Here is a 26,603-nt window from a genome sequence, read left to right as displayed (position 1 = left end):
TATAAGAGAGATGTTTTCCATACAGTTTGAGTTTAATGAAAGTTTGAAGTTCATGTGGTTTCTGGCTATTTTTGCATATGAAACTGGAATCTGGGAAGGTTCAAGAAAGGGCGATCGATTGGGCGAGCGCGCGTTCGAATACGATAAGATTATGATAATCTACACGTGATGTCGTCAACAAAGGAGGGGTGTACTATTTTTTATATATAGATAGAATGACCCCTCAGATTCATCCTTCATAAATCTGTTAACCTGCTAAGCGGATTTTATCAATCTGTAGATCACCCGCAGACAACAAATTGAACTTTTGAAAACTTTTTGTTATTTCGCTACGATAACGATATTAGCCCTATAAGCACTGGGTGGCTATAGATATTTCTATACTACAAGTTTGTACGTACCCTCCTAGTCATCCACACTTACAGTGAAAATTACCGCTTCATCAGACCATTCTTCAAGGGGTATCTGAGCCAGAAAATACACAAAGACACATACTCCTCATGGTAACGCCTCCCAAACCTAGTACATAGCTCGATGTAAAGGATAGTATTCACCAATCTTCAGCCTTTCCGGATGAATCGAAAAGTGTGCTGATCGACGAATCTATCCCCATCATAAATGCTGTAGGAACCAAGTCCAGGTATGTGAATATCCACAGCCGAAATACCCAAGCCCATTATTACGCCATCACTTCTTCCTCTTGCTCTCTTACTCCAGCACCTCCCTGTTGTCTTCTTCTCGCACTCCCATCTACACCGTCAGCATTCACAATCTTGTCTTCTTTGCCCTCGTTGTCAGTCTCTAATTCGTCCTCCATGTAAATCCTAAGAGGTTCGAAACGGTTGGCCAAAGGGGTGTTCTCCTTCTTTGTGATGGGAGGATTGTCGAATTGAGGACTTGGGCGCCTCGGTAGTGGTGCTGCACATTCATCACAAGCCCAGTTAATCTTTAAATATTTATAAGCGCTAAAGAAGAGTTAGCGAGCTCTAAAGTAATAGTTGAAACCAACTTACCCACGACTCATCATGCAAGTACGAGCAAACATTGCATTATGAACAGAATTGGTCGAGATGAGAACACTGGAACCATTGAACACAACCTTAATTAATACGAGGTTATGGATGTGCTCGAGATCATTACGGATGACTTCTTCGGTCAAGCTGGGGTTGCACTTATGAAGGACAAGGTTTCTCGTAACTCCCATGCTTATATTTCTTGCGATACGATCTGGTAAGACGAAATGCCTATCATGCCATCGGATATCGACCTACTGACTGTCAGCTGTTTGAGTATGGATATATACTCAGGGCCACGCACCCTCTTTAAACGGATATACAAATCATTGCGTTTGACATGACGAAAGAACTCATTAGCTTGGGACTGTTCGAGGAACGATACAATCGCAGTATGGTCATGATTGCGAAGATACATATCTAACAACATCCCTCCCCTAACAACATCGCAAACATCTGCATGTGTAGTACCATCTGGGAGGTTGTACAATTGTACAGTACGATTGGCATACTTCTCATAAGATGAGCCCTGAGACCTAACATCCGAAAAGTCTTCGGTCTCAAAATCGAAAGTATTATTATTGTGGTCGTGACCACTGGTATGCAGATTATAGCTCGGCGTCTCTTGATACTGAAAGTTATGAGTTTGAGAGCTTTTGTATTCTTGAGGACGACTTGCAAGTATTCTACCAGTTCGGGGTGTGCCATATGTATAAGCTTGGTGACCGTGGTCCATTTGGGTCAACAGAGGAGGACTTTGTGTCATAAAGGTAGTGCTTTCATCAGGATCTTCATGCTCCGCAAACACATTCGAGACAGCATTCTGAGCAGCTTCATTTTCATCGTTACCCTTCATTAACATGCCCTTCAAAAAGATGTGTTAGCAAATAGAAATTGGTAGGTACTTGGATGCCACAACTTCCAAAACTCACATTCAAGGTCTCCTCCGTAACACCAGCTTGAATAAGTCTGCGTCGCAGTAACTCTAGATTATTAAATCAGTCTCTCACATTCATCCTAGTAAGAGGTACCTCTCATATTGATGGATGAATAGCGTACCATATTCACCAGAGGATTGCTTCTACCATAAGAAAGGGTATCAGTTTGAGGTTTCCATCAGTCCACAATGCGCAATGGGTAAAGATGCTCACCAAGGAATCATACTCCTTTCTCGCAATTGTAATCTTATCGGCATCTTGAGAAGCACCAAAATCATCAACCTCGGAACCATTCTACACATAAACAAATAAGTATGTGACGCTCAATCGATCTCGTGAGAAATATCGATAGCGACATACGAAGTCAGCTCTGTCGTGGGGTAAAACGGTCAGTGATTGCACGCAGCTAAGACATTGCAATGATTGCATACATCTCGTACAGGGTGAAGGGAAGATGAATCATTTTACCTTCTCACCAAAGCTTCAAAATGGTTCTTCTCAAGAGTCACCGTACCATTATCATCAGAATCCATATTGAAGAAGGTGTTGAATACAATCACAAATACAATCAAATATTCAATTTCAAACTGATCTTCAAAGTAGGATCGCAACCCCAATCAAAACAAAGTGACTCTCTCATGTAATAATATAAGGCTGGCGCTTTCCTTACTTTTTGGTCCTCAATAGTAACATTGGAAAGTCCAGTGCTCAAGCTTGCTCTATGGCTGGGGGTTTTGGAGGGACCTGGTGGACCAAATTAAAAGCCACTTTGTTCAGGTTGATGCTTCAAAATTGTGAGCCAATCAAAAGGTGATATATATATAGCTGAAGTGGAGTGATGGGCTTGGTTCGCAATGTTTACTTGAACATAGCAACAACGACTGAGGTAGAGATACTGAGGTAGGTACTAGGTAGATAAGTGATAGGTAGGTACTCGGAGAGATATAGATAGTATACCCATTCTTCCATCTACATTGCACTGCTTACTAAAACACACGCAAGCAAAGACTTGTGCTCCTCACCCATACGAGATGAATGATACGATTGCCCTCCTAGTCGAGATAGTCGAGACATCGGGTATCTCCGTTCTGAGTCCTTGGGAGTCAATATTGGAATCCTACCTATTTGACACATTGAACCGATATGCTGGATGGATGCATTTCTTCTACTGCAACACTGCAACACTGCGAGATAAGATTGAAGGAGTGAAGTAGTGGTAAATGACTGAGAATTTGTAGATTGGCAGGTCGGTTGTGTGCGGGTGCTTGTAAGCTTCAACCACTTCTCCATCATCATCATGTAGTTTGATACCAGCGAGGATTGGCAGTTCTTCTAAAGTCTTAAAGACATAATAATATGAAACCAAAAATGACATCAGAGTGGTGGCCCGCACTGAGTGGTGTGTTCAGAAGCTTGAAGTCCTTTATTCTTCGAGTATTCCACTTCCTAGAAGGATACTAGTAAAGTAGCCAGGAACAAAAACAGTAACAGTTAGGTTATAGAATTAGCCTCGAGTCTCTTTGTTTAAATAGCGTTTATTAACACATGGAGCCAGCTTTACTTCTTTCGTTCATTACTCTTTGTTCAATATGTCTTGAAAGAGTACTTCAACTAGAGAATGAATCTCTCTCAGAAAACGAACCTTCCCCAGAGAATGAACCGCTCTCAGAATCTCAACCTCTCTCAGAGTCTCTTGTCTAGATTGACAATACTTACTTTACCGACAGAGAGTTTAAAATTACAGATCCAGCCTTCAAACACCCGCAATCGAATTGCCGTTTTGAAACCCAACCAAAGTTAACGCATTCTTCTCTCACCTCTCATCCACCACAAAATGTCAACCCGTTCCTCCCCCTCTCCCAATACCAAATCCGACACCCAAGTAAGTAAGCTCAATTATTTCATTAACCTCCTTATTACAATCCACGTGAATCCACATCCAAACACACCTCTTCGCCTCCCCCCTCCCATCAACCCCCCACTAACCCCCCTCCCCCTCCAGTGGCTCCACGATCTCGGCTACCCCACCGGCCTCCACTCCTTCAAACTCGACTACGGCTTCTCACCCGACGACGCACAAGATCATCTCGATGCTCTCATCCTCTTCCATCAATTCCGCGCCGAACAGCAAGAAATGTGGGAAAAGAGGCATCCTTCGTGTTCACATTTACATTCTGCAAAAACAGAAACGAAAGCTAATGCAAAATCGACTGCAAAATCGAAATCAGAACTAGTAATCAGAGAAACACATACTGGTGATACCGGTACGAGAACGAGTATATCTGTATTTGCCTTTGGAGAATCAACTAGTGAAGAGGATAAGAGAGAAAAGGATATGGACAGATGGGAGTAGAGAGTAGAGAAATGAGGTCGGGGGGGGGGATTATCTAGTTTCACAATAGCTACTTATGTCTACACATGATGCTGCTTGGTATATTCACTCAAAAAGACACGGAGGGAATGTATCTATCTACATCCAAATCCAAATCCATCAACAGAAACAAAACAAAACAAAAAAAAACAAAAAACAAGAAAAAACATCAGGAATCAAAACACCAGAATGAAATCTCCATACCTACTTTTCTCTCCATCTCCCTCCCTCGCTACCTACCTACCTATACGCGGGAGAGAAAAAAGAAAACAGGCCGGAACTGAGCACTAGCAAAGCCCTTCAACAATCCAATGGTTCCGATCCAATCCAGGGAATTAAATGTTTTAAATGATTCATTTAATGTTATTAACTTTTACAATTTTATTATCGAGTTGATTTGTTATAGAATTTCTTGGAATGATTAATTTTGACCTCTTTTTTTCTTCCGATGTAGAGCCTACCCCCCCTACCTACCTTCAAACCTTCACATTCACACTCACATGGCATCCCAATCGCAAAAAATAACACCAACAATACCAATAACAACACATAAAGATTGAAGATGATACATATTTCATTTTTAACACAATATAATACATACACCCCCCCTTTCAAAATCTGCATTCTCCCATTCCACTCCACCTCACTTCACTCCACTTCATCTCACCCCCACCCTCCAAAAAAAATGCAGACTCAATTATCATCATTCATCTCAGCCCATCCAGCTAAGTCACAAGTCCATCTAAAGTAAATCCGTCGCCGCAAATGCTAGTTATGTCACAAAACAGAGTAGGAGAGTGAAGTTTGGTTTTTTGCCTGAATCGTAGCCCTTTCGTTCCTTCTTCCTTTTCTCTTCATTGATTCATCGGCATATTTTGGTATGCCCTTCCCCGTCTTTGCCCTCCACCGCTATTTCCCCAACCTTCATTCAAGATATCTTGTGATAGATATCCCATCTTATACAAAGATCCATTCCTCCAAGCCCCTCCCCAGTACCCTCTTAAATCCTATTCTCCATTATTCCTTAAGCAAGAGGAGTAGGGTCCTCAGTTGGCAAATCCGAACTCTCCGTCGCCGGTGGTGGTGGTGCACTCTTTCCTAACGAGCCTCCACCGAAGTACTTTATGAAATCCTTATTTTCATCAAATGGTCTTGGTCCCAGTAATCTCACCATATCATCTCTACCGAGCACCTCCTTCGACAAAAGTTCCTCTGCAATAATGCCCACTTCATGCTTCTTCTCCACCAGTAAGTTTCTACATTTCTCGTATGCTTCATCGACTATACGTCGAACTTCTGAATCAATAGTTTGGGCTGTCGATTCGGCGAAAGGTTTCATGAGTTGATTTTCTCTATCCGTTTCGAAATGGAGAGGGCCGAGTTTCTTAGACATGCCCCACTTAGTTACCATGGCGGTAGCCATACGAGTAACCTTGTTAAAGTCATCACTAGCACCACTGGTGACAGTTTCGAAGTGAAGTTCTTCTGATACACGTCCACCGAGAGTCATAGCCATACGATCCATAAGTTGGTTGACATTCATGAGGTAAGTGTCGCCAGCAGGAAGGTATTGTGCATATCCTAGGGCACCTTGTCCACGAGGAATGATGGAAACCTTGAGAAGTGGATCAGCCCATTTGAAGTACCAACCGCAGATTGCGTGGCCTGCTTCATGGTAGGCAACTGTCTTCTTCTCTTCTGGTGATAGAACAAGAGATTTCTTCTCAAGACCACCAATAACACGCTCAATAGCTTGTTCAAAGTGTAACATGGCTACAGATTTGGCTTGTGTTCGGGCAGCTATTCAAAGTTAGTAATAGTCAAAAGATTTAAGAGGAAAAACTCACCAATCAAAGCAGCTTCATTGACACAATTGGCAATATCAGCACCAGAGAAACCTGGAGTCAAGGCAGACAATCGTCCAGTCAAGTACTCAATATTCTCATTGGTAACAATCTTGCCTAAGTGAACCTTGAAGATCTGCCTTCTACCATCCATGGTCGGCCTGTCAATAGAAATATGTCTATCAAAACGACCAGGTCTCATAAGAGCCTTGTCAAGTACATCGGGTCTATTAGTACCAGCAAGAACAACGATTTGCTCAGTCGTGTTGAAACCGTCCATCTCAGTCAGAATTTGATTGAGTGTAGCTTCCCTTTCATCATTTCCACCTCCAGAAAATCCGCCGGACTTTCCACGAGACTTTCCGATAGCATCGATTTCATCAATAAAGATAATACATGGAGTACTCTTTCTTGCCATGGCGAAAAGATCCCGAACTCTCGATGCTCCAACACCAACAAACATCTCGACGAATTCAGAACCACTGACACTAAAGAATGGTACTTGAGATTCACCAGCTGTTGCTTTTGCCAACAAAGTTTTACCAGTACCTGGTGGTCCAGAAAGAATAGCACCGCGAGGAATTTTAGCACCCAGACGTTGGAATTGCTCTGGCGTCTTGAGGAAGGAGACAAACTCCATGATTTCCAGCTTTGCTTCATCCATACCAGCAACATCCTTAAACTTAACCTTTACATCAGTCTCATGATTGAATTGCTTTGCTCGACTTTTTCCCATTCCAAAAATGCCACTGTTGCCTCCAGCACCTGCCGAAGCTCGCCTTGACATGTAGAAAATAGCACCAATGAACAAAAGTGTAGGACCGAAAGAGTAGATAAGAGCCCATGTATCTCCATCACTAGCGTAACCAATTGGTATTCTCTCAGCAACAGGTATTCCTAGCTCGTTTTGTGCTTGTTCCATTCTTTGCTCAAAACCTTCAGCAGAACCTATCGAGAAATAGTAATGGAAGTTAGGGTTACCGGCAGGAGAGTCTGGATACATCGCTGCAGCCGCTTCGGTGTGAAGATCAACCCGGACCTCCGACTTGTTAACCACAGTCAATCTCTTGACCAATCCTTTGTCAAAAAAGTTATTCCGGAATTCCTGGAATGTGATATCTTTCTTGTTGGTGCCGGGGGAGAGTGTCTGCCATAGAAAGTATGTTGCGAAAGATCCAATCAATAAGGTTGTAGTATCGAGTTTGATCTCCGTCGAGTTGCCAAAGTTGAAGCTCTCGTACTGATTGCCTTTCTTGCCACCCTGCTTGCCATCCTGCCCCTGCTTCTGGTCTCCTTTGTTACCGTTTGTGGATAATCCGGGCTCGTTTGAATTGAAATTTGTTCCCTGTGACTGTTGTGCCTGTGACTGGATCTTTGCAGCGGACCATGCCATCTGCAACACCAGTTTTGTGAATTTTGCAGCCTCCGTCAAAGTCATCGGTCTACCCTTCACTTCGCTCATCAAATCTCTTAATTCAGATGGCACACCTGTCTTATTTATAGCCTTGAGAGCTTCCCTCAATTCTTGAGTTTGGCTTTTTCCGAATTGCATGCCAGCAATTACTTGCTCTAGTTGCGTCATCTCCTCCTCCGTTAACTTCACATAACCTTCCACCAGCGGTGACTCCTGTGATTCCGCACCATTCTTCGAGGAAGATAAAGGAGCCTTTCTATTGTAGAGGTTTTCCGTTCCGGGAGCGGACTTGGTGGGTGGTTCTGACGATTTTTGATTTTTCGACTTTACCTCCGACTCATCCTTCCCCGTGTCCTTGTCTGGCTTTGGTGGCTTAGTGACGAACGTGCGCGCTCTTTGTGCAGCTATCCGCGACCGTAATAAAGGTGCTGTCGATGATGTACGGAGGGAATTTCGTGCGGCAGATTGGATGGTCGCCTGAGAAATTCTAGCAAGAGAGCTGCATTGCCGTAATATTGATGTCATGCTTGGCTAGAGCTGTACGTGTGGTATTTAGGATATAAACGTGGTTCAGAGTCACTGGGAATGACTTGCCGTGACGGTGACCACTATTTGAGAGGGTTGGAGAGTGTATTCTAAGTGGTTTGTAGATGTCGGAGTTAGAGGTGGGAGGCAAATCATTATGATGCTTCGATTAAGCTTGATTGATTACACCACTAGCGCGATTTGGATATCGAAACTCAAAAATGTATTGATATTGATATTTAATAAATCTTACTAATCCAGGACGTATTTTGGTTCCTATTGATATTCAATCATGAACATAATATTGAAATAACCATTTAACTTTTATTATTTTACATTCATATCGTTCAAAATTAATAGTACAGGCCTATTTTGCGTATTTTAAAGCAAGTCATTAAGATACATTGGTTAGGCATAACGAAGCCTTGCAGTAACATGATCTGAGGAGATACCAATTCACACCCATCCCTATGAACCTCTTATAAAGCTAAATGTAGTCATCCTTAAGCCAGCCGAATCCTCCCAGAAAGCGCCGTAACCATCATGCAAAGCGAGTGCTATGAGTCCTTGAATTGTGCCCGATGCAACCCCCTCCTATGCCCAGTACTATTGTAACACTTTGATCTCCAGATATATCCTTAGATGGGAACGCCAGCATCCTTTGTTTACATTCCCCCACCTTGATTTTGTAGATGTGAATTATCGTTCATATGCAGATTAGGGTCTCCCATAACTCCATTTTCGAAACTTTGATATGCGCCCCCTGTCATTTCTGCCCAGTCCCATTCAAGGGTCATTGGCATCTGCCAGAGATCCTGAGGGACAAAAGGTTGTTGGAAAGAATTTGGATTTAATGGAGAGTTGAACTCATTTCCATTTGTAAAGCCTTGAACACTCCCAAATGGTGTGCCCGTATTTTGTCCCATAAAATCACCTCCAGAAGGACAAAAGTCAGATTGCCAATTAGAGTTCGGAGAAGCTTCTTGCATCGGGCTAAACCCGTTCTGAAAGTTCATTTGGTTCGTCGAGTTGGGAGAAAAGACTCCAGGCATGGGGGATTGAGTAGTGTTCATAGGAGTGCGTGGTTGACTCGCCCTAGGCATATGTGACGCTTTCGTCGAATCATCACCACTCTTTCGTTTTCTTCTTGAAGATGTTTCCTTTTCTGCTTTGTCCAAAACGACTTTCGCTATTCTCTCGAACTCTGAGCAAACTCCGAGCATACGTTTTACACCTCCGTTTTCTTCCTCGGTGCCCAACATAGAAAGGAAATTAACCACGAGGTTCATAAGACGAACATCAGAACGTGCCCGGGGGTCTTGGGGATTTTGTAAAATGTTGCCGAAGAGTGTTACAAGCGCGGAAACGGGGAAGTAGAGGATGAGCCTAAATATGTCAGCTTGTAACTAAGGTAGTGTGTGTATCTAACTTACCAAACACAAGCGAAGTCACCCTGGGGAACATATTTGATAAGATGTATGGAAGCCCGAGCAGCAGATACACACAATGCGGCTGAGGAAAAGACACGAGGATTTAGAGGTCTAGCATTCAAGCCTTGAATAGCGTAATTGGAAAGACGGCTAGTCCAATATCCGTGATGAACAGACATTCGGTGAATTGTAGTGAGGCAATTATAGTAAGCGAAATGAAGAACAACAACGTGGAGAATTAACGGGGTATGCGAAGCCTTGATCTCGTGCTCTGGACGGAAGTCAACTGGGATACTGTCTTTCCATTCTTCAAGTTGAGAATCAAGCTCGCCTATGGTGTTGAGAAGTTCCCCATCTGATTGTTTTGAAGCTTTGGTCGAATAAAGCTGCTTGTATACTTTGCTCTCAATCGTTGAAAATTCACACATCAAGCGGAAGAGGTTGACTTTTCCTTTTCCATCGGCTAGAGGGATATTACCAATGTTATCTTCGGGGTCAGCGCTTGGTAATTCGACATGCATATCATCGTCATCTTGTGCAGGAGGTCTTCCTGAGCGTAAGCATATGTCTTTGTCTAGCATGTATCCTATCCAAAATACACGTTTGCGTTGCTCAATCTCAACCGGGTTGAGATTGAAGCCAGATCCACGTTTATGAAGACCAATACTGTGTGAAAGTCGAATAGCGGCTGCTACAAGAAAGAAAGAAGGCTGGGGATTTGGTGTACCCTGCATGAACAAAGCCATTCCCAACAAAGCTTGCACGCTGAGTAAATCAGTATTTCGCATCGTGAGCTCAGTGAAAACGCCCATGGCATTTTTGAGGTAGCCCCAAGCTTTTGTGTCTTCTTCTTGTGGCACGAGATGACTCATGACGCGGAGACGATGAGCAATGGCAAGGGCACAATTGAGACTTGCCCACCATCCGGAGCCTTCATAAGGATCACTAGAGTATTGTCGATCGACCAAATGCATGAAAGTAGGTTGGTGGAAAAGGGGAAACATGCAATTAAAATTTTCAAAAAAGTCCTTGAGTAAAGATACGCACTCATTTTTAGGAGGAAGTTGTCTCCATATCGGTCGTGCAAACAAATCCGAGAAAACTTCTGGCTTCCAATACATCATCTTATTATCGTCCACGGAAGCAGAAGATATCATCTCTTGAAAGGATGAATCGCCTGTTTTCTCATTGACCCATGAGATGCCCTTTGGCGAAAATATGGAGAACCCAGACGATGATCCTGAACTGGTTAGTAGAGCTCATCTTCAATAATCAAAATCTCCTACCTATATATCTTGTTTCTCCACAGTTGTTTGTGATTAAGGAGCACATCATATCTGAAAGCGCCTCGACGGGCTCCCCATTTTCATCAGTCTCTCCACTTTTACTGGCTTTGCTATTGCGCTTCTCGGAATCTTTATTTGGTTCCGGCGATGCGATAGTACTTTTAGGGGTCGATCCATTCGCTTCGGGCGGGGCACTTGGGGTACTTTGAGTCGGAGACGTTGCGCTTGAAGCAGGCACAGCAGATGCTCTCCGCGATTGATTCTTTTCCTGTAATATCTTCTCCAATGTTCCCAGATCCGTTCGTCCACCATCTTCTTCGCTAAGGAGGCCTAGAACATTATCCGTCAATCATTAAACATAAGAACATGCCTAAGTTGATGAGACAAACCAGATAGCTTCAACAAACTTTCCATGCGACCTAGACGATTCTCGAGGCCTTCGATATATTTCGCTCTGTGCAAGAATTAGCGGCCAAGATTCGCAACCAAAACGACACACTGTTCAACTGAAATGCTTACCCTTTTGGAGGGTTCCTCTTCTTCTCGACCTGCGTAAAAACACATTCTGTTTTGTAGTTGATACAATGCGTACAAGCTGGTAACTTTCCATCGCACTTGATCTTCTTCTTCCGGCACATATCACAAGCCTGCCAACGTCAGCCTTTCTGTCTATTGCATTTTCCTTCGCAGAACTTCGCATCGTACCCTCGCTATCCTCCTCCGCTTTGCCTCGCTGCTTTCATCGAGAAGGGTCCCATCACCAAAAATTGGACCATTCAAATCGGGTAATGTCGAAACCGGTAGGCCATCTGCGTTGTAAGCCCCGAACATTTGAGGCGGGGGGTTCATTATGGGCGGTGCAGAATGCTGGGGCATGAAAGTATTCGTGTCATGGTGCATGGAATCCATTATTGTTGACTATCGCATAGTAATCAACTCGACTTGAGATAAAGGCGCAAGTTACTTGGGTTGTTTGGCAGGTCCACGTTAAAGTCATTCAACTCGATGATGATTCGTATTCGTACAAGCTTCTTGGAGCAGTTGCCAGGAACCGGAGTTTGTGAGATTCCGCCTTAAAATCGCAGTGTACTAATTCTCGAGTCTAGGTCATGTATTGGGTACCGAGAGTTCTTTGTGACTGGGGCGCTGTTTGTGGATCCTGAAGGCTCGGTGGCCTGATGACGAGTGAATTGATTCTATACTGAGATGAGACGAGATTCGATGAAATCTGATACAGTCTAGTGTGGTGCCAAATAAAGAGTTGAAGGAACCAGGGAAGGTATTGCGATTGAGACTTTTGGGGGGAAAGGCGAAGTAAATAATACTTGCTGGTAGTGTTGAGGGGTTGCTTCCGCCGAGAAGAGCGACCTTGGGGGGATTTCAATTATGGTCTGAGCTTTCTGGAGCTTTCAAAGGATGATTATCACAATGATTAGGTATAAAATGGGGCTTCGAGGGGCAAAGGTCAACAAGGACAAAAGTATAGAGAAGTAGTAGAATGGATGAAGAGAAGTCAATGGGAAAAGAAAGGCATTGTCTCGTTATCTCGCTACCCAACTCGCTATCTGAAATTCAAAGTGTTGCATCACACAAACCAGGGAAGGAGTCTTTTGATCACCGATCATCCCACGACTCATATCACCAATTATCATATCAAACTACTACCCCCATCTCAAAGTACAATTACTACCTAGGTAGTACGTCAATACAATAATAATACCTACAACAGATGTTGAATTAAAGTTCAAGCAAGCTGCCCTGGAAATGTGTTGTTAAGCTACGGACGATCCCGGAGCTAATTGGTCTTCTGGCCGGCCGGCCCTTTTTCATGTACTTCACTCAACTGTACTGCTGTACTACTCCAAGGCTCATCACATGGCCATGCTGACCCAATATCTTCCATCTTTATTTCATTTGTGTCCCGTATTGCGCACAACTCTTTAACTCCGATACTACGATAACAAAATCTAGACGCTGTCGGCCAATGCGCGGTTAAAAACACCTCGTGGAGTGTCTGTATGAACCAATGAATTCTCTACATAATTGGGCCTGTTACACTGCTGAAACGAGTGGGAGACTTTATCGGCCCCAACCCAGAACTTACAGTAACAGCCTCGCTTGGACTCAAAAGGGTATGCATCACTGCAGCATCATACATCCATAGCCGCTCTAATGTTTGTGTGCAACTAAATTTGGCACTCTTTCAATTCTTCAAATGATCACATCCAAGAATAATCACCATGCACAATGCATCTAAGCTTCAAAATGACACTCTGGGTTTCATACATAAAAAGACGTTATTTTTTATTCCATCCTCTCTGATCTTGTAACCTAGCTATTCGCCTGCTACTATAAAAGTGGCGCCTATATTATCCAACAAGATCATCTACTTTACCCCAAGGAAAAGAATAAGTATCAGTTGTGTACTGATCTCAGGAGAAATGGCTATCCTAAATCGACTACTCCCTCCCCCTGAATATTGCCGAGAGGCATCATAACATAAGAAGCAGCAAATCAGATAAATCTCCAAGCGCTCACTGGTATCAAAAATCCTGCAAATCAGGAAAAAAAACGCCAAACCCAATGCAGAGTTGCAGCAAATATCCAAGGACTACCCAAAAAAGGTAATTCCAAGACAGAATCCGCACAACAACTGCCAGAAAGCGAAACCCTTCACATTTATCCATGCCAACGATCTCCCAGTATTTCTCCTAAAAGATGCCGAGAATTCTTATTTCAGACTTCTTCTGTGAATCTTGAGGGATGGGAGCCATCTTGTGATGGGTGTGAACGACCCAAAAGATCCGGCCTAGGTGGGGTAGCAACGGGTGGTTCTGCAAACGGGCCATGTTCTGTAACGGGGGTTCTCGCAGGACTAGGTCTCATGACTGGGACTCCAGAGTCTCTATTTGGACGTTCGAGAGGCGGACTTGGTTGTCCTCCATAAAATCCCTGAGAATCTCGGTAGAATGAGGTGCCACTCAAAGTATTCGAGTTAGGGATAGGAGGCACTCCAGAGGGGTAGAAGGAAGATCCGCTCAATGTATTTGGATTTGGTTCAGCAAAACCGTCGCCCCCATGTTGTAAAACAGAGGGAAGCTTCTTACCAGATACTCTATAGAAGCCTCTTTCACTGCCTGCTGAGGAAACTGTATTGGTTGCTGTATTTTGAGAGGATCGCTTATTTTTCGAGAGACTGGCCAGCGCTGCAGGTACGGCCATAGCGAGTGATCTACGCTCTGTCATGCTACGGGGAGCTTGATTAGAGAAACCTCGGGCCTGGTTTGCCGAATCGCTGCCGCCATTTCCACCAGCTGGTCCACTACTTCCACCACCTGCAACCGCCGAAGGAGGTACACTTCCAAGAGATAACATGCCACCATTCTTCTTCTTCCATCTCAATACAAACATCAGAAGAAACAAAATTGCAGCAAGACCAGCTACTCCACCAACTACACCTCCAACTATTGTGGATGTCGATGGTGCTGAAGTACCATCTGTTCCATTACTACTGCTACCACTCCCAGCAGCGGCAGTATTTGTAGCGCCGCTACCCCCAGATGCCGAACCAGTGCCTGTACCTCCACCAACGTAAACGCTACTGCTAGTCGTATCTGTTTGAGATGACGAAGATGATGACGAAAATGTGCTCGAGTCTGAGATCGAAGACGTGGACGATGCAGCCGAAGAAAGAAGTGAAGATGATGATAAAAAGGAAGATGTTATCGTCGATGCGAAAGTTTCGAATGAGGAAGTCGAAGTTGAACCAGCAAAGGGAATTGCGGTAGTATTAGTTGTGGACGACGTGGGTGACGTGGGCGATGTAGATGATGTGGATGACGAGGAAGAAATCGAAGAAGAAGTAGTTGCGTTTGAAAATAATGTTGTAGAACTTGAAAATGTACCTGAAATCGAAACTGACACTGAGACTGGAGTCGAAATCGGAATTGAGCTAGAAATTACTAATATCATACCATTAACACATTGTTTCTAGAAAAGCTTTGAAAGTTCAACTTACATGTAGTTGAATTAGAAGTAGGAGTGAAAGTAGAAAAGCTAGTGGAAGGAGTGGAAGTCAAAGTCACATCAGTGCTCGATGATAACGATATGACGACTTGGCCAGATGATGTAGCTTGAGCCCCGAGATCTGTAGAAAGCGTGGAAGTGATATCTGTACTCGTACTCGAAGAAGTCGAGGGTGTTGTTGTCGCTGCGGCCTGTATGTTCAAAGACGAGTATTCACTTGCTGGAAGGGTCTGGACCGCGATCGTCGATCCATCGCTATCAACATCAACCTGCTGGACGACGGATATGGTTTGATAGACTTCCGTTATAGTGGAAGCTTCAGCTGTCGCCGTTTCAATGACAGTCGTTTGACGTTTGTTGTGGAATTTTTGGTGTTGTTTTAAATGATTGTGGTGAGATTGCCCGTATGCATGCTCGTGTCTGGCCAGAAAGAGTGATGGCTCAGCGTCGTTCATGGCGTTGCCCTTTTTGTTGCAGCTGCGTCTACAGCGCTCAATGGGTAAAGCTAATTGTTTAAAAGAGTGACTTCCGCCGACTTGGGCAGTTTAATATTTACAACTTCGACGTCACCCTCATTGCCGTCGTCATGGAAAAAGAGGGCTTATGAATTATTATTATTTTGTTTTCGTTTTCGTGAAAAGGGTAGGGAGGAGGGAGGTAGGTTGGGTTGGGTTGGGGGGGGGGTGAGAGTAAAAAAGTGAATAATATTGATAGTACAGGATACAGGACAGGACAGGACAGGACAGGACAGGACAGGATAGGATAGGACAGGATAGGACAGGACAGGCTCACAAGCTTCACAGGATCACACAAGATTTCTTCGCTCAGGTACGACAGATCCACTTTTGGTTAGCTTGGCTTAGCACGGGCCAAGAACCAATTTCCAATTTCGCTAGAATTACCTTTGGTCCTTTTTAAAGGTTCGTGAATAGTCAGGCTGACGAATTATCTCTCCCGTTGGAAATTTTATCCTCAGGGATTATATAAGTGGGTCCCAGGTAAATGAATCCATTGTCCAATTATGTTATTAATAGAGAGAGAGGAGTTGAGAGGAGTTGAGAGGAGTGAGAGGAGTGAGAGCAGACAGAGCAGACAGAGCAGACAGAGGGACGCAGAAGAAAAGAAAATTAATAAATCAACATGGCAACCGATGGCAGTTATCGAATAATAAGCACGAGGCTCCAAGGGTCCCCAGCCATTCTATGGGGGAACAAAACGTATTTTGTCTCTGTTGCTTTTGTTGTTTTGGTTGTCTATTCCCCTTCGTAAACTTGTCTCTGGGCCGTTTCCTTCGTCCCATAATTATCATTCTGCAAAAGGTTCTAGGTTCGCAAGTACGGCTTGGTCAACGGGGGTTATACATGAATCTCTGCGCTGTATAATGATCCGTAAGATGAGGGTGGAATCGATGATTGAGTGTGCACTGTGCTGTGGACGAAGAGGCGAAGAGGCTGGGTGTTGACTTGGTAATGAGCTATCATTCGGGATTCGATGGCTTGGGTAACCATCCATATTACGCAGTACGCGGATTACTTAGAGTAGCAAAGCAAAGTACCTGGTATCTACCCTCCTTCCTACCTAGAACCTGGGTAAACAAATGGTAATTGTCGAGACCCCAGAGAATTAATCAAATCACATTGATTCTCGTCAACTTGTGGATCGCTGCAAAGAATATACAAACTACAGTAGCCTCGGAATGTACGTGCCCCTGATTATGTGGGTAGAGATTTAAGACTAAAGAGTGAAGGCGAGAGACTAGAATCGAGGAAGGAGAACCTAAAAAGTAGATGGCTTCTCCTGCTGCATCATAAAGAGAGACAATCTCATCATCTTCTTGCTCATCACATCTATATAAAAATTGAAAGGATACGGGGTGGGAGAGGGGAAGGGCAAGTCAATAATAAGTATCATCGATAGATGATGTCTTTCCATGTCTTTCGGTAACATTAGGATGAGCATTACGAGTTTCCCCTGATTTCTGATTTCCCACGATGGGACACAACCGTGTTATAAGTACCTGGGTAGTAGGTACATAGCACACACACCGTACATATGGCACGTACATAATACATGTGATATATATGGCACCAATATATGGCTTCATTCATTACCACCAAAAGTATCAAGGATATCCGGTAATCGTCCGTATTAAATAAGATTGAAGCGAGATTCGGGTGCGGGCAGCAAGAATGAATCCCTAGGTCCTAGGTACCTACCAGTAGGTACTTCTCGTGATGATTTATGTACTCTATACATACATAATATTAATAAAAATCCACTCAAGTAATTAATGTCTTCTCGAGCTATTCTGTATATGCCTAGAAATGCTACTGCAAGTAGCTAAGTAGCCACCTGCAAGAACGGATCACACTGTTAGTTCTCAGTCTAGTGCAACTCGTACCTGACTTATTAAGCGGTTGAAAATTCTAAAATGGCAAGTTAATAAGATCCTTTTTCTTTCACAGATCTCGCTATGAACCACAATTGCTGTGCATTAGTCTTTGAAGCTTTGATGCGGCGGTTGCAACTTACTTGGCTAGTAGCCCAGGACTCTCTGTAGATTGGGGCGATTCGCGGCAGTGGATACAGTACCTTGATACCTAGGCTTGCTGTATGTATGACTTTTGTTTACAAGGTTGATATTAGCTAATGATTTGATTTGATTTGATTTGACTTGACTTGAGTCCTGTTTAGATTTAGACTCAGATTCGGATTCAGATCCAGATTCAGATTCTGGGAGAGTACCGAGATATAGATAGGTATGGAGGGAGGATTTGCTTTCATCGAACCATTCCAAACAGGAGGAATATTCGAAACAAATAAATGTCAAGAACGATATGATCCATAATAAAAGTTTTCTCTGCAGAATCTTGTGAATCTCTATGTAATAAGTTCGTTTGATTGCGCATAAATATATCATTTGACATTCTACATTACGAGGCATTATGATGTACTACATAGCCCCTAGGGTTGAGCGATTTATAATTATTATAAGTGTAATATTCATCACCTCACTATAATATATAATAATGCTCAAATCTGAATATAAAATTAGGATATTTAATATATTTTAAATAAAATTAATAAATATAATTCAACCTAATTAGGAGAAAGATATAAAGTAAAGTATTAAAAAGTAACTATTTAATAGAGTATATATTATATAGTTACTTTTTAAAATATATTTTAAATACTTTTATAGATTAATATTAGAAATGAAAATTTCATTAAAAATATTAAATAGACTTTCTAAAATATATATACGAAATATATAGATTAAAAGAGATTATATTCATCTATTTAATTCTCTCTTCTTCTAAAGAAAGAATTCTATTTTATAAATATACTATCTAAATAAATAATATTATTTAAAATGACACTTTTATAATATTACTAATAAATTTTACATTAGAAATAATATCACATATAATAATAACTTATCGTTATGTTGTATATTATATATTTTAATAAAAAATATATGTTACGACGATATCCAACATACCGCGTTATATGGCCAAACAGTCACGTGATGGACCTAGAGGATCTAGGGGATTGAAGAATAAATGTTTAGATCTATAAGATTCAAAAGATTTAAGCAGAATAGAGTCTTATAGTTCTATAGAAAATGAAGGTTTATATAAGGAATAAGGTTTCTTTATATATAGAGCTTTATACTTAAAAACAATTATTAATTTCATTATTATAGTTATGTATTACGAGAGCTGCCTCTAGGGTTATGTGGAAGTGTCTAGAGATCTCTCAAGATGGTTTAGATTAAACTTCAAATAGGAATTCAATAAGGTTGTAACTGGTTGTAATTCTTATAATTATAATAATAAAACTAATGATTGTTCTTAAGCACGAAGCTTTATATTATAATGAAACCTATTCCCTTATATAAACCTTCTTGTTCAGTATGATCAGTACGGCTCAGTACTGGTTTGTTTGTACTTTCATAGCTCAGTGTCTATCCCGTTGAGGCAGACTGAGCCAACCACGTGACTTAGTGCCCAGTCCCGTGCCTATGTTGTGTTGTTCGTAACATTATGAGAATTATAATTAGTTATTAATCTTATTGAATTCCTATTTGAAGTTTAGTTTAAACTATTTCGAGAGATCTCTAGCCACTTCTACATGACCCTAGAGGCAGCTCCCGTAACAATATATAAGATTAATAATAAAATACTCTTCATTAGTTAAATTTAAAAAAAATCTATATTAATCTTCTATTTCATTTGCCTCAAAATGATTCAGAATTGATTCTACTTTTATTCATTCAATTAATTTAATTAGTTGATTAATTCTTTAAATAATCTAAACGTAATATTCTATAACTCTTAAAAAACGTTATATTAGAATTATATAATCATTACTTATATTAACATAGTTTATTATCGAGTAGTCTATATTATTACGTAGCTTACTTCAGAATATAGTCTCTTTCTAATATTTAAATTTTAATAATTAATTAATATTTTTAAAAGAGAAAAAAGATTTATAAATAAATAAAAATCTCTTATAAGACTATTTAGTTTTTGAGTGAAGATTTCTATTATATTCTATAAAAAGTAAAAATTGTTAGGATTTCTATTATAAAAAAAACTATTTCTATAATGATTACTATATAAATTCAAATTTTCGATAAATAATTAAGTTTTTATAATATTTATATAATTAAATTTTATAGTTTTAAATTTTATAGTTTTAAATTTTAAAAAATATATATTATTAAATGAAGAAAGTATACTGTTACGCACAGACGAATTTTGTATGTATTTGAAGTGGGCCACTCGATGATAAACCACGTTATATAATCTGCCCATCCCTAACAGCCCCTGACGGAAACCTTGAAATCTATCAATCCGTGTATCAATTGCAATCCGCGTATTATCTCTACATGAAAACGAACCACAAACGATACAGTGATTTATATTCAGATCGCAATCACATTTTACTGTCAAATAAAGTACTTTGAGACATTACCACTTAAAAACCGCCCCTCTCCCTTTTTCAAAAAGAACATGGCTACTCCTGCTCAGTCAGCAGAGAAAGCTCGTCAAGATCGTTCAGAAGTTCCAACAATAAGATATGATACCCCGCCCCCACTTCCACCACGAGGACGGTCTATTCAGGCCCCTCCGCCCTACACAGATGACGATGCAAGGAGGAGTGGACTCATTGCAGAGCAATGGCGTTCATACGATCCAAGATCATCTTCCACACACTCTTTAGCACCTTCAGAGTCTAATCGAGATGGGCGTCGCAAACTACTACTCATTTATATTCACGGGTTTTTGGGCAACGAGACTAGTTTCCAGAGTTTTCCTGCTCATATTCATAATCTTCTAAGTATTGCGCTCGAAGCTACTCATGTTGTCCATACAAAGATTTATCCCCGGTACAAATCCAGAAAAGCTATCAATTTTGCACGAGATGACTTTAGCATTTGGTAAGAATATCTTCTCTTATCATTTTTCACGGCTAACTAAAGTTCATTATCAGGCTAGAACCTCACGAAGATGTTCTAACAGACATCATCTTACTCGGTCATAGTATGGGAGGGATACTTTCTGCTGAGGTTGTTCTTCAATCACCATCTCCTCCAGTGAATCGACGCTTTCGCCATAGGATTTTGGGAACAATTAGCTTTGATACCCCATTCCTTGGTATGCATCCCAGAGTTGTGGTCAGTGGAATTGGAACCCTTTTCAGACCCGCGCCAGATCCTCCAGGTTCAAGAACAGGATCGTTGTCACCCGCCGGGGCAAGTTCACCGTCGATAAGTGGTCCTGCATCTACAGCAAGTCTTGCAGGCACTTTCTCGGATTCGAATACCATATATCATGGAAGTGATGCACAAAGTATGACATCTTTAGCTACTCCACCACCCAATGATCCATATTATAACGCCCCTTTCCCCAACGATATTAGGATACCAGAACGAAAAGGATTCGAAAATTTCTTACATTTTGTCAACAAGCATGCTGAGGGTGTTGGGATAACAGGAAAGCTAAGTGGCTTGACTTCGGCAACTTCACAGTACTTTATATCCCATCTAGAATTTGGTAGTTGTCTAGCAGATTATCCTGGCTTGATGAATCGCTATTCCAAATTGCGTGCTCTAGAAGATGTTGATGATCTTGCCGAGCGAAACAATTCCGCTAATCGAAATCAAACCTCTCAAAGACGATTCGTGAATTATTATACTGCGAGTACTGGTCGGCTAAAGCCACCTAAAAATTCTGCTGTCGAAGTACCTCTTTATGACAATTTTGCGGCATCGGAAGCAGGAATGAGTAGTTTAAGTCTACACGATTCTGAGAATCTGTCTTTAATATCAATGGAAAAGACAACTACGACAGATCTCAATATTGATTCTGCCGACGATATACATTTGCAGCAAGTCGAGGAACAGATGCAAGAGCTAGGAGATAGCTCAGGAGTTCAGGAAGATACTTCACAATTACCAGAAATGCGACATATCGATTCAATGCCCATCGAAGAAGACGAAGATATACCTATGGTGGCTTTGTCAAATGTCGATGACAAGAACGACACGAACACTACTGGACCAAAAACATACACCGAGCCTTCACTCCCACCTATTCCTGATGCACCGACGGAACCTCAACCAATAGACCTCAACATTTACACAGACAAAGACTCTCGAAAAATTGCAGAAAAGGAGCACAAACGGATTATGAAAGCCTATCATCAAGCCTTGAAAGATCGCGAAAGTGCCCTCAAAGATCGTCGTAAGTTAATCGAGAAAAGAGAAAAGAAAGCACGACAAGAGGAGAAACACATGAAAACTCAAGAGAAGCAGAGATTGAAAGAAGAAAAAGAGGAGGAAAAGCGGCAAGCTACATTGAGCCCTAAGTCTCCCAAAGGAAAAGAGAATGCCGTGAAAATGGAGAAGCCAGAGAAGCTAGAGAGGTCAGAGAAGCCAGAGAAGCCAGAGAAGCCAGAGAAGCCAGAGAAGCCAGAGAAGCCAGAGAAGCCAGAGAAGCCAGAGAAGCCAGAGAAGCCAGAGAAGCCAGAGAAGCCGAAGAAGGACAGGAAGTTCTGTTTGCTTCCTCCGGAATCTGGAGGAAAGAAAGACGTCTGCTGGATCCGAGTTTATATGGAAGGTGTGGATGAGGTTGGGGCACATTGTGGTCTTTTCTTCCCGGGGCCGCATTATGAAAGTTTGGTCGGAAATGTAGGTGAAAGGATTGAGGCATGGGTAAAGGAAGATGAAATGAAGAGAGCAGTTCTCTCCAGACGTTAGGTTTCACGATGCGATTGCGATGGATTTTCACGATAGATATAACCACACACGTATGAAGATACCCAATATTCCATATTGATTTGGGAAAGTAATTCAACAATAGACAATAGCAATTTCTAAGCAATGTTTTGTTACACTTGGGCTGCAATATTTCCCTATCTACCGAATAATTATGTGGTGAAAGGCTTACAAACACATCATATTATATCCTGCTTTGTTTGGAGAGCACAGCTTCATCATGCCTATGGATACACCGCAAACACATTGTCCTGATGTGGACAACAAGTGAATCAATTTCTTTGAATTATTGTCATCCTCTAATAAGCCAAATTGTTGAAATCATCAGCTAAACTTGAGTCCTGAAAAGTTCTAGGCGCACCAGCATTTCATCCCATCATTATCATCATTATCATCATCATCATCATCATCATCATCATCATCATTATCGAGATACCCCACAATATGCTAAGGGACTCCATATCCGCTTCACCGCCTTCCAGAAAACCAAATAAATTCGAATTGACCCATTCAATTGATTGATCTTCAGCTTACCTTCAACTTACCGTCAACTTACCTTCAACTTACCTTCAACTTACTATCCTCCAATCTCTCTGTATATATACATCTCAATGTCTCAATTGCTGTCATTAGATCTTTAATTTTCCGAATCAAAAATATCAACATGGCTTCTCAATCCTCCAATCCTTATTCGCTCCCTAGTGCTCTCCCTCACAACTCCGCCACCAATTCCCATCAAGCTCCCCAAAATACCTCTACAACAAAATCCTGGCGCAATCGACTCAATTCCTTAAATATCAGTAATACAAATTCTACATCGCGTAGTGCGGAGGCGCCCAATGAATATGATGGTCTGCAGGCAGCGAATACAAATGCTTCCGCGAAAAGCAAACATGTCCCGAAATGGTATAAAATTAGATTGTTTAGAGGCATGATCAATGATTTGAAGAGAAGGGCGCCATATTATTGGAGTGATTGGACGGATGCTTGGGATTATAGAGTTGTGCCGGCCACGATCTATATGTATTTTGCGAAGTACGTCGTTAATAGTTCATTCGAAAGCCGATACTCCTTATTATGAGAAAAAAAGCCATAGAAATCGGCTGGGGAAATGGTCATTGACAATGAGCTAATGAATTGATAGCATCTTGCCTGCATTGGCTTTTTCTTTGGATATGTAAGTCTATCATTGGGCATATATGATGAAATTCGGTCTGATTAGAATATAAGGTTTACCAAGACGAACATGAGTTATGGAGTTAATGAGGTCCTCCTTGCGTCAGTCCTAGGATCAGTGGTTTTTTCAGTCTTTGCCGCTCAACCTTTGGTTATTGTAGGGGTTACTGGACCAATCACTGTTTTCAACTAGTATGTATGATTGTGTGGGAATTATACTTGATGCTAATAAAGATAGTACTGTTTACGATATTATTGTTCCTACAGGAGCAAATTATTTTGCATTTTTAGCACTAATTGGATTGTGAGTATCTACGACTCTCCGCAATTCGTTATATATGCGAAGACTAACCGAACCAGATGGTCTCTGGTGATGCATTGGATACTCGCCATTACCAATTCATGCAACGGACTTCGTTATGTCACACGTTTTTCTTGCGACATTTTTGGATTTTATGTAGCTTTCATCTACCTACAGAAAGGTATCCAAGTCCTGACTCGTCAAGGCTCGGGTGAGCCATTCTACCTTTCTATTGTTATCGCACTACTCGTTACCATCGTTGCATTCTTGTGTGGTGTTGTGGGAGACAGTCCATTATTTCAACACTATGTTCGAGTTTTTATCAAAGATTACGGAACACCTCTGACGATCATATTTTTCACTGGCTTTGTTCACATTGGTAAAATGAGAGATGTGGATCTAAGCACACTACCTACCAGTAGAGCCTTCTATCCAACAACCGATCGAGGATGGTTTGTACATTTTTGGGATGTTAGAGTTTCGGATGTTTTTATTGCTATACCATTTGCCATTTTACTCACAATCTTGTTTTATTTTGATCATAATGGTAATTATGAATTCTCCATCCCACACCAATTTTCCGTTACTGACTTGGCACAGTATCTTCTCTGATAGCCCAGGGAACTGAATTTCCCCTTCGGAAGCCTGCTGGTTTTCACTGGGATATTTTTCTCCTTGGCCTAACCACCGGTATAGCAGGTCTATTAGGTATTCCTTTTCCGAACGGTCTCATTCCACAAGCCCCGTTCCACACTGAGTCGCTTTGTGTCACCAAACTTGTTGCCGATACCGACGAATCAGGTGACTCGAAGGGTCATCTCAAAACAGTCACATCCCACGTCGTCGAGCAACGAGTGAGCAATCTAGCTCAAGGTCTCTTAACTCTAGGAACCATGACTGGCCCACTCCTCGTAGTCATTCATCTCATTCCCCAAGGTGTTTTGGCAGGTCTCTTCTTCGTCATGGGCATCCAAGCTCTCCTCGGTAATGGCATAACTACTAAAATTCTCTTCCTTCTCAAGGATTCCTCTTTAACTCCATCGTCTGATCCCTTACGACATCTTCCCCGTAGATCGGCTATTTGGATATTCGTCGCAATCCAACTCTTTGGTTTCGGGGCCACGTTTGCCATCACACAGACAATCGCGGCAGTTGGGTTCCCAGTCATCATTTTGGCGTTAATTCCTGTTAGAATCTGGGCGCTACCAAGGTGGTTCACGAAAGAAGAATTGAGTGTGTTGGATGGAGCGACGGCGAGTCCGTTTACGATGATTAGTGTAGGGGGTAATCATGGAGAAGAGATTGAGGAGGAGGGATTCTCGACTAGTGCTGATGTTGGTCGGGAGGGTGTCCTGGCGAATAACAATTCTGGAGAAAGTGGAGGGAATGGAAAAGGTGTGTTGGAAACAGAGGGTGATAGTGATGAAGGGCGAGCTGAGCGAGGAGAATTTCAAGCTGGTGGTCCTGGATCGGGACTGGCGAGGAGGAGAGAAAGCTGGAAAGGTGAAGGAAGGAGTGGGGGGTTGGGCGAGGGTATGGAGTTACAGAATCTAGGCATGAGTAGGAGAAGTGTTAGTCGACAAGCGGAGTAGGATCGGGTGTGCCGTTTTGGGGGAATAATAAAGCGTTCATTCCTTGTTATGAAGAGGAACTATCATTAGAGTCATTGGAAGGGAGGTTTAATTGTAATTGTATCCAAAGATATTCTTTATGGATTTAAGGATTTCTACGAAACATGAAAAAGAGTATATTGTTTCGCCTATCTAACACATTTCTCCTAGGCTGTAAAACATAGAAGCAAAAAATATCAATTGGATTACCATCCAAACATCCAGATTCCAGATTAGTGCTACTTCAACCAGACTTATATCTCCCTCTCCCTCTCCATTCACCTCAATAATAAATGAATCCAAACGCTGTAACGAATACTAGACTACATATTTCGATAAGTACACCACATCTAGACCAGCACACCCATATATATATATATATATATATTCCACACTAACCATTATAGAACAACTTGTTCTGAAAAAGACACACAAAACACAGGATAGCAATACCAAGACTCCGAAAAATTGAGTCGGAAATTCGAATCTTTTGGGAAAAATTCTCTATTACATCTGGATGAGATGAGATGAAATGAGATATGATGTGATGGGAATGTTCGTTCTAAGGCTGATGTACTCGATGCATTAATATCCTTCTCAGAATTGACGAATCGGATGATTCGCAATTCACAGATTTTCTTACTCGAAATGGGGATATTGATTAGGAGGATGAGTATATTATTGGAGGCGCAGGAGGGGTAGGTGTTGTAAGAGATATAACTATTCGAATTGGAAGTTGGCTAGAAATTTGATTCTCGTGAGTTGGGTGAAGTGGTGTTTCTTATGTGTGGGTTTTGTAATTGTAATTGTAATTGTGATTGAAAATAGTAACAGGAATAGGATTAGGGTTAGGAGATTATCAATTGAGCTTGGTGTTTGAGAAGGTATATGTGTATAATATGATAAGTATGATCTTGTGATTAAGGTATATTTTGAGAAGGAGGAAAAAATGATGAATTGTGAGAATGGAATGGAGAATGGAGGGGATTGTTTTGGTGAGGTGGTGTGGTTTTGGTTTTTGTGCAAATGATGAGGATAGATAGAGCTGGATGGATATGAATGGATGTAGAATAATAGGTAGGTAGGTAGCGTAGACAGTTGAAGATAGCCTCTTCTGCGTAAGCGAGATGAGGACTATGGGGTTCCGAATATTTGGATATATATTTATACGGTTCATCTCAATATTACTTCACTTGAATAGTAAATTCATCGATACCATTCTATTCCGAGGTATCCGCTCATGAAATTCCATGCACAAGGTGCGCTTCATCAGAGCTATATACGATGACAGTCCGTCCTGAAACTCCAAGTCCATATCCTCATACCGATCCATGAGATAGCTGGTTAAAAAGCCACTCAAAAACATATCTTCGCAGTTGCA

At 41.7% G+C, this 26,603-nt stretch overlaps 7 protein-coding genes across 7 annotated transcripts; 3 read left to right on the top strand and 4 right to left on the bottom strand.

Annotated features, from left to right (window-relative positions):
- Positions 1-251: 251 nt before the first annotated feature.
- Positions 252-2,623, bottom strand: EAF01_004758 (uncharacterized protein). Its single transcript, XM_038913012.1, has 8 exons — positions 2,420-2,623; positions 2,312-2,357; positions 2,165-2,245; positions 2,073-2,094; positions 1,946-1,998; positions 1,318-1,878; positions 1,014-1,267; positions 252-965 (listed from the first exon to the last, which is right to left on the bottom strand). The coding sequence occupies exons 1-8, from the start codon at positions 2,482-2,484 to the stop codon at positions 680-682; spliced, it is 1,368 nt and encodes a 455-aa protein (XP_038771098.1). The 5' UTR covers positions 2,485-2,623; the 3' UTR covers positions 252-679.
- A 381-nt stretch (positions 2,624-3,004) lies between these two features.
- On the top strand, positions 3,005-4,393 carry EAF01_004757 (uncharacterized protein). The gene is made up of 3 exons (XM_038913011.1): positions 3,005-3,218; positions 3,454-3,833; positions 3,954-4,393. The coding sequence occupies exons 2-3, from the start codon at positions 3,786-3,788 to the stop codon at positions 4,302-4,304; spliced, it is 399 nt and encodes a 132-aa protein (XP_038771097.1). The 5' UTR covers positions 3,005-3,218; positions 3,454-3,785; the 3' UTR covers positions 4,305-4,393.
- Positions 4,394-5,346: 953 nt separating this feature from the next.
- On the bottom strand, positions 5,347-8,105 carry EAF01_004756 (uncharacterized protein; the record flags this gene model as incomplete). The annotated part of the gene is made up of 2 exons (XM_038913010.1): positions 5,347-6,122; positions 6,170-8,105. 2 exons carry the CDS (start codon positions 8,103-8,105, stop codon positions 5,347-5,349), a joined length of 2,712 nt encoding a protein of 903 aa, XP_038771096.1.
- A 665-nt stretch (positions 8,106-8,770) lies between these two features.
- EAF01_004755 (uncharacterized protein) lies at positions 8,771-11,670 on the bottom strand (the record flags this gene model as incomplete). The annotated part of the gene is made up of 6 exons (XM_038913009.1): positions 8,771-9,491; positions 9,539-10,775; positions 10,822-11,151; positions 11,211-11,275; positions 11,341-11,468; positions 11,527-11,670. The coding sequence occupies 6 exons, from the start codon at positions 11,668-11,670 to the stop codon at positions 8,771-8,773; spliced, it is 2,625 nt and encodes an 874-aa protein (XP_038771095.1).
- A 1,887-nt stretch (positions 11,671-13,557) lies between these two features.
- Positions 13,558-15,302, bottom strand: EAF01_004754 (uncharacterized protein; the record flags this gene model as incomplete). The annotated part of the gene is made up of 2 exons (XM_038913008.1): positions 13,558-14,783; positions 14,840-15,302. 2 exons carry the CDS (start codon positions 15,300-15,302, stop codon positions 13,558-13,560), a joined length of 1,689 nt encoding a protein of 562 aa, XP_038771094.1.
- A 4,428-nt stretch (positions 15,303-19,730) lies between these two features.
- On the top strand, positions 19,731-22,117 carry EAF01_004753 (uncharacterized protein; the record flags this gene model as incomplete). The annotated part of the gene is made up of 2 exons (XM_038913007.1): positions 19,731-20,296; positions 20,350-22,117. Exons 1-2 carry the CDS (start codon positions 19,869-19,871, stop codon positions 22,115-22,117), a joined length of 2,196 nt encoding a protein of 731 aa, XP_038771093.1. The 5' UTR covers positions 19,731-19,868.
- Positions 22,118-22,799: 682 nt separating this feature from the next.
- On the top strand, positions 22,800-25,204 carry EAF01_004752 (uncharacterized protein; the record flags this gene model as incomplete). Its single annotated transcript, XM_038913006.1, has 6 exons — positions 22,800-23,170; positions 23,280-23,312; positions 23,366-23,503; positions 23,550-23,615; positions 23,672-24,159; positions 24,213-25,204. 6 exons carry the CDS (start codon positions 22,800-22,802, stop codon positions 25,202-25,204), a joined length of 2,088 nt encoding a protein of 695 aa, XP_038771092.1.
- Positions 25,205-26,603: the final 1,399 nt, after the last annotated feature.

The sequence above is a fragment of the Botrytis porri genome (assembly GCF_014898465.1).
Source record: "Botrytis porri strain MUCL 3234 chromosome Unknown BPOR_006, whole genome shotgun sequence".
In the NCBI taxonomy this organism is placed as follows: Eukaryota; Fungi; Ascomycota; class Leotiomycetes; order Helotiales; family Sclerotiniaceae; genus Botrytis; species Botrytis porri.
Note: the sequence above shows the minus strand (reverse complement) of the source record. Positions and strands in the feature narration are given on the sequence as shown.

What these genes read in the sequence shown, in the direction of transcription:
- EAF01_004757 (XM_038913011.1), top strand. Translation starts at nt 3,786, where the DNA reads ATGTCAACCCGTTCCTCCCCCTCTCCCAATACCAAATCCGACACCCAA. An exon ending in ATACCAAATCCGACACCCAA is followed by an intron (nt 3,834 to 3,953) that starts GTAAGTAAGCTC and finishes CTCCCCCTCCAG; the next exon opens with TGGCTCCACGATCTCGGCTA.
- EAF01_004758 (XM_038913012.1), bottom strand. Translation starts at nt 2,484, where the DNA reads ATGGATTCTGATGATAATGGTACGGTGACTCTTGAGAAGAACCATTTT. An exon ending in GAAAGGAGTATGATTCCTTG is followed by an intron (nt 2,095 to 2,164) that starts GTGAGCATCTTT and finishes TTCTTATGGTAG; the next exon opens with AAGCAATCCTCTGGTGAATA. An exon ending in ACTTGCATGATGAGTCGTGG is followed by an intron (nt 966 to 1,013) that starts GTAAGTTGGTTT and finishes ACTCTTCTTTAG; the next exon opens with CGCTTATAAATATTTAAAGA.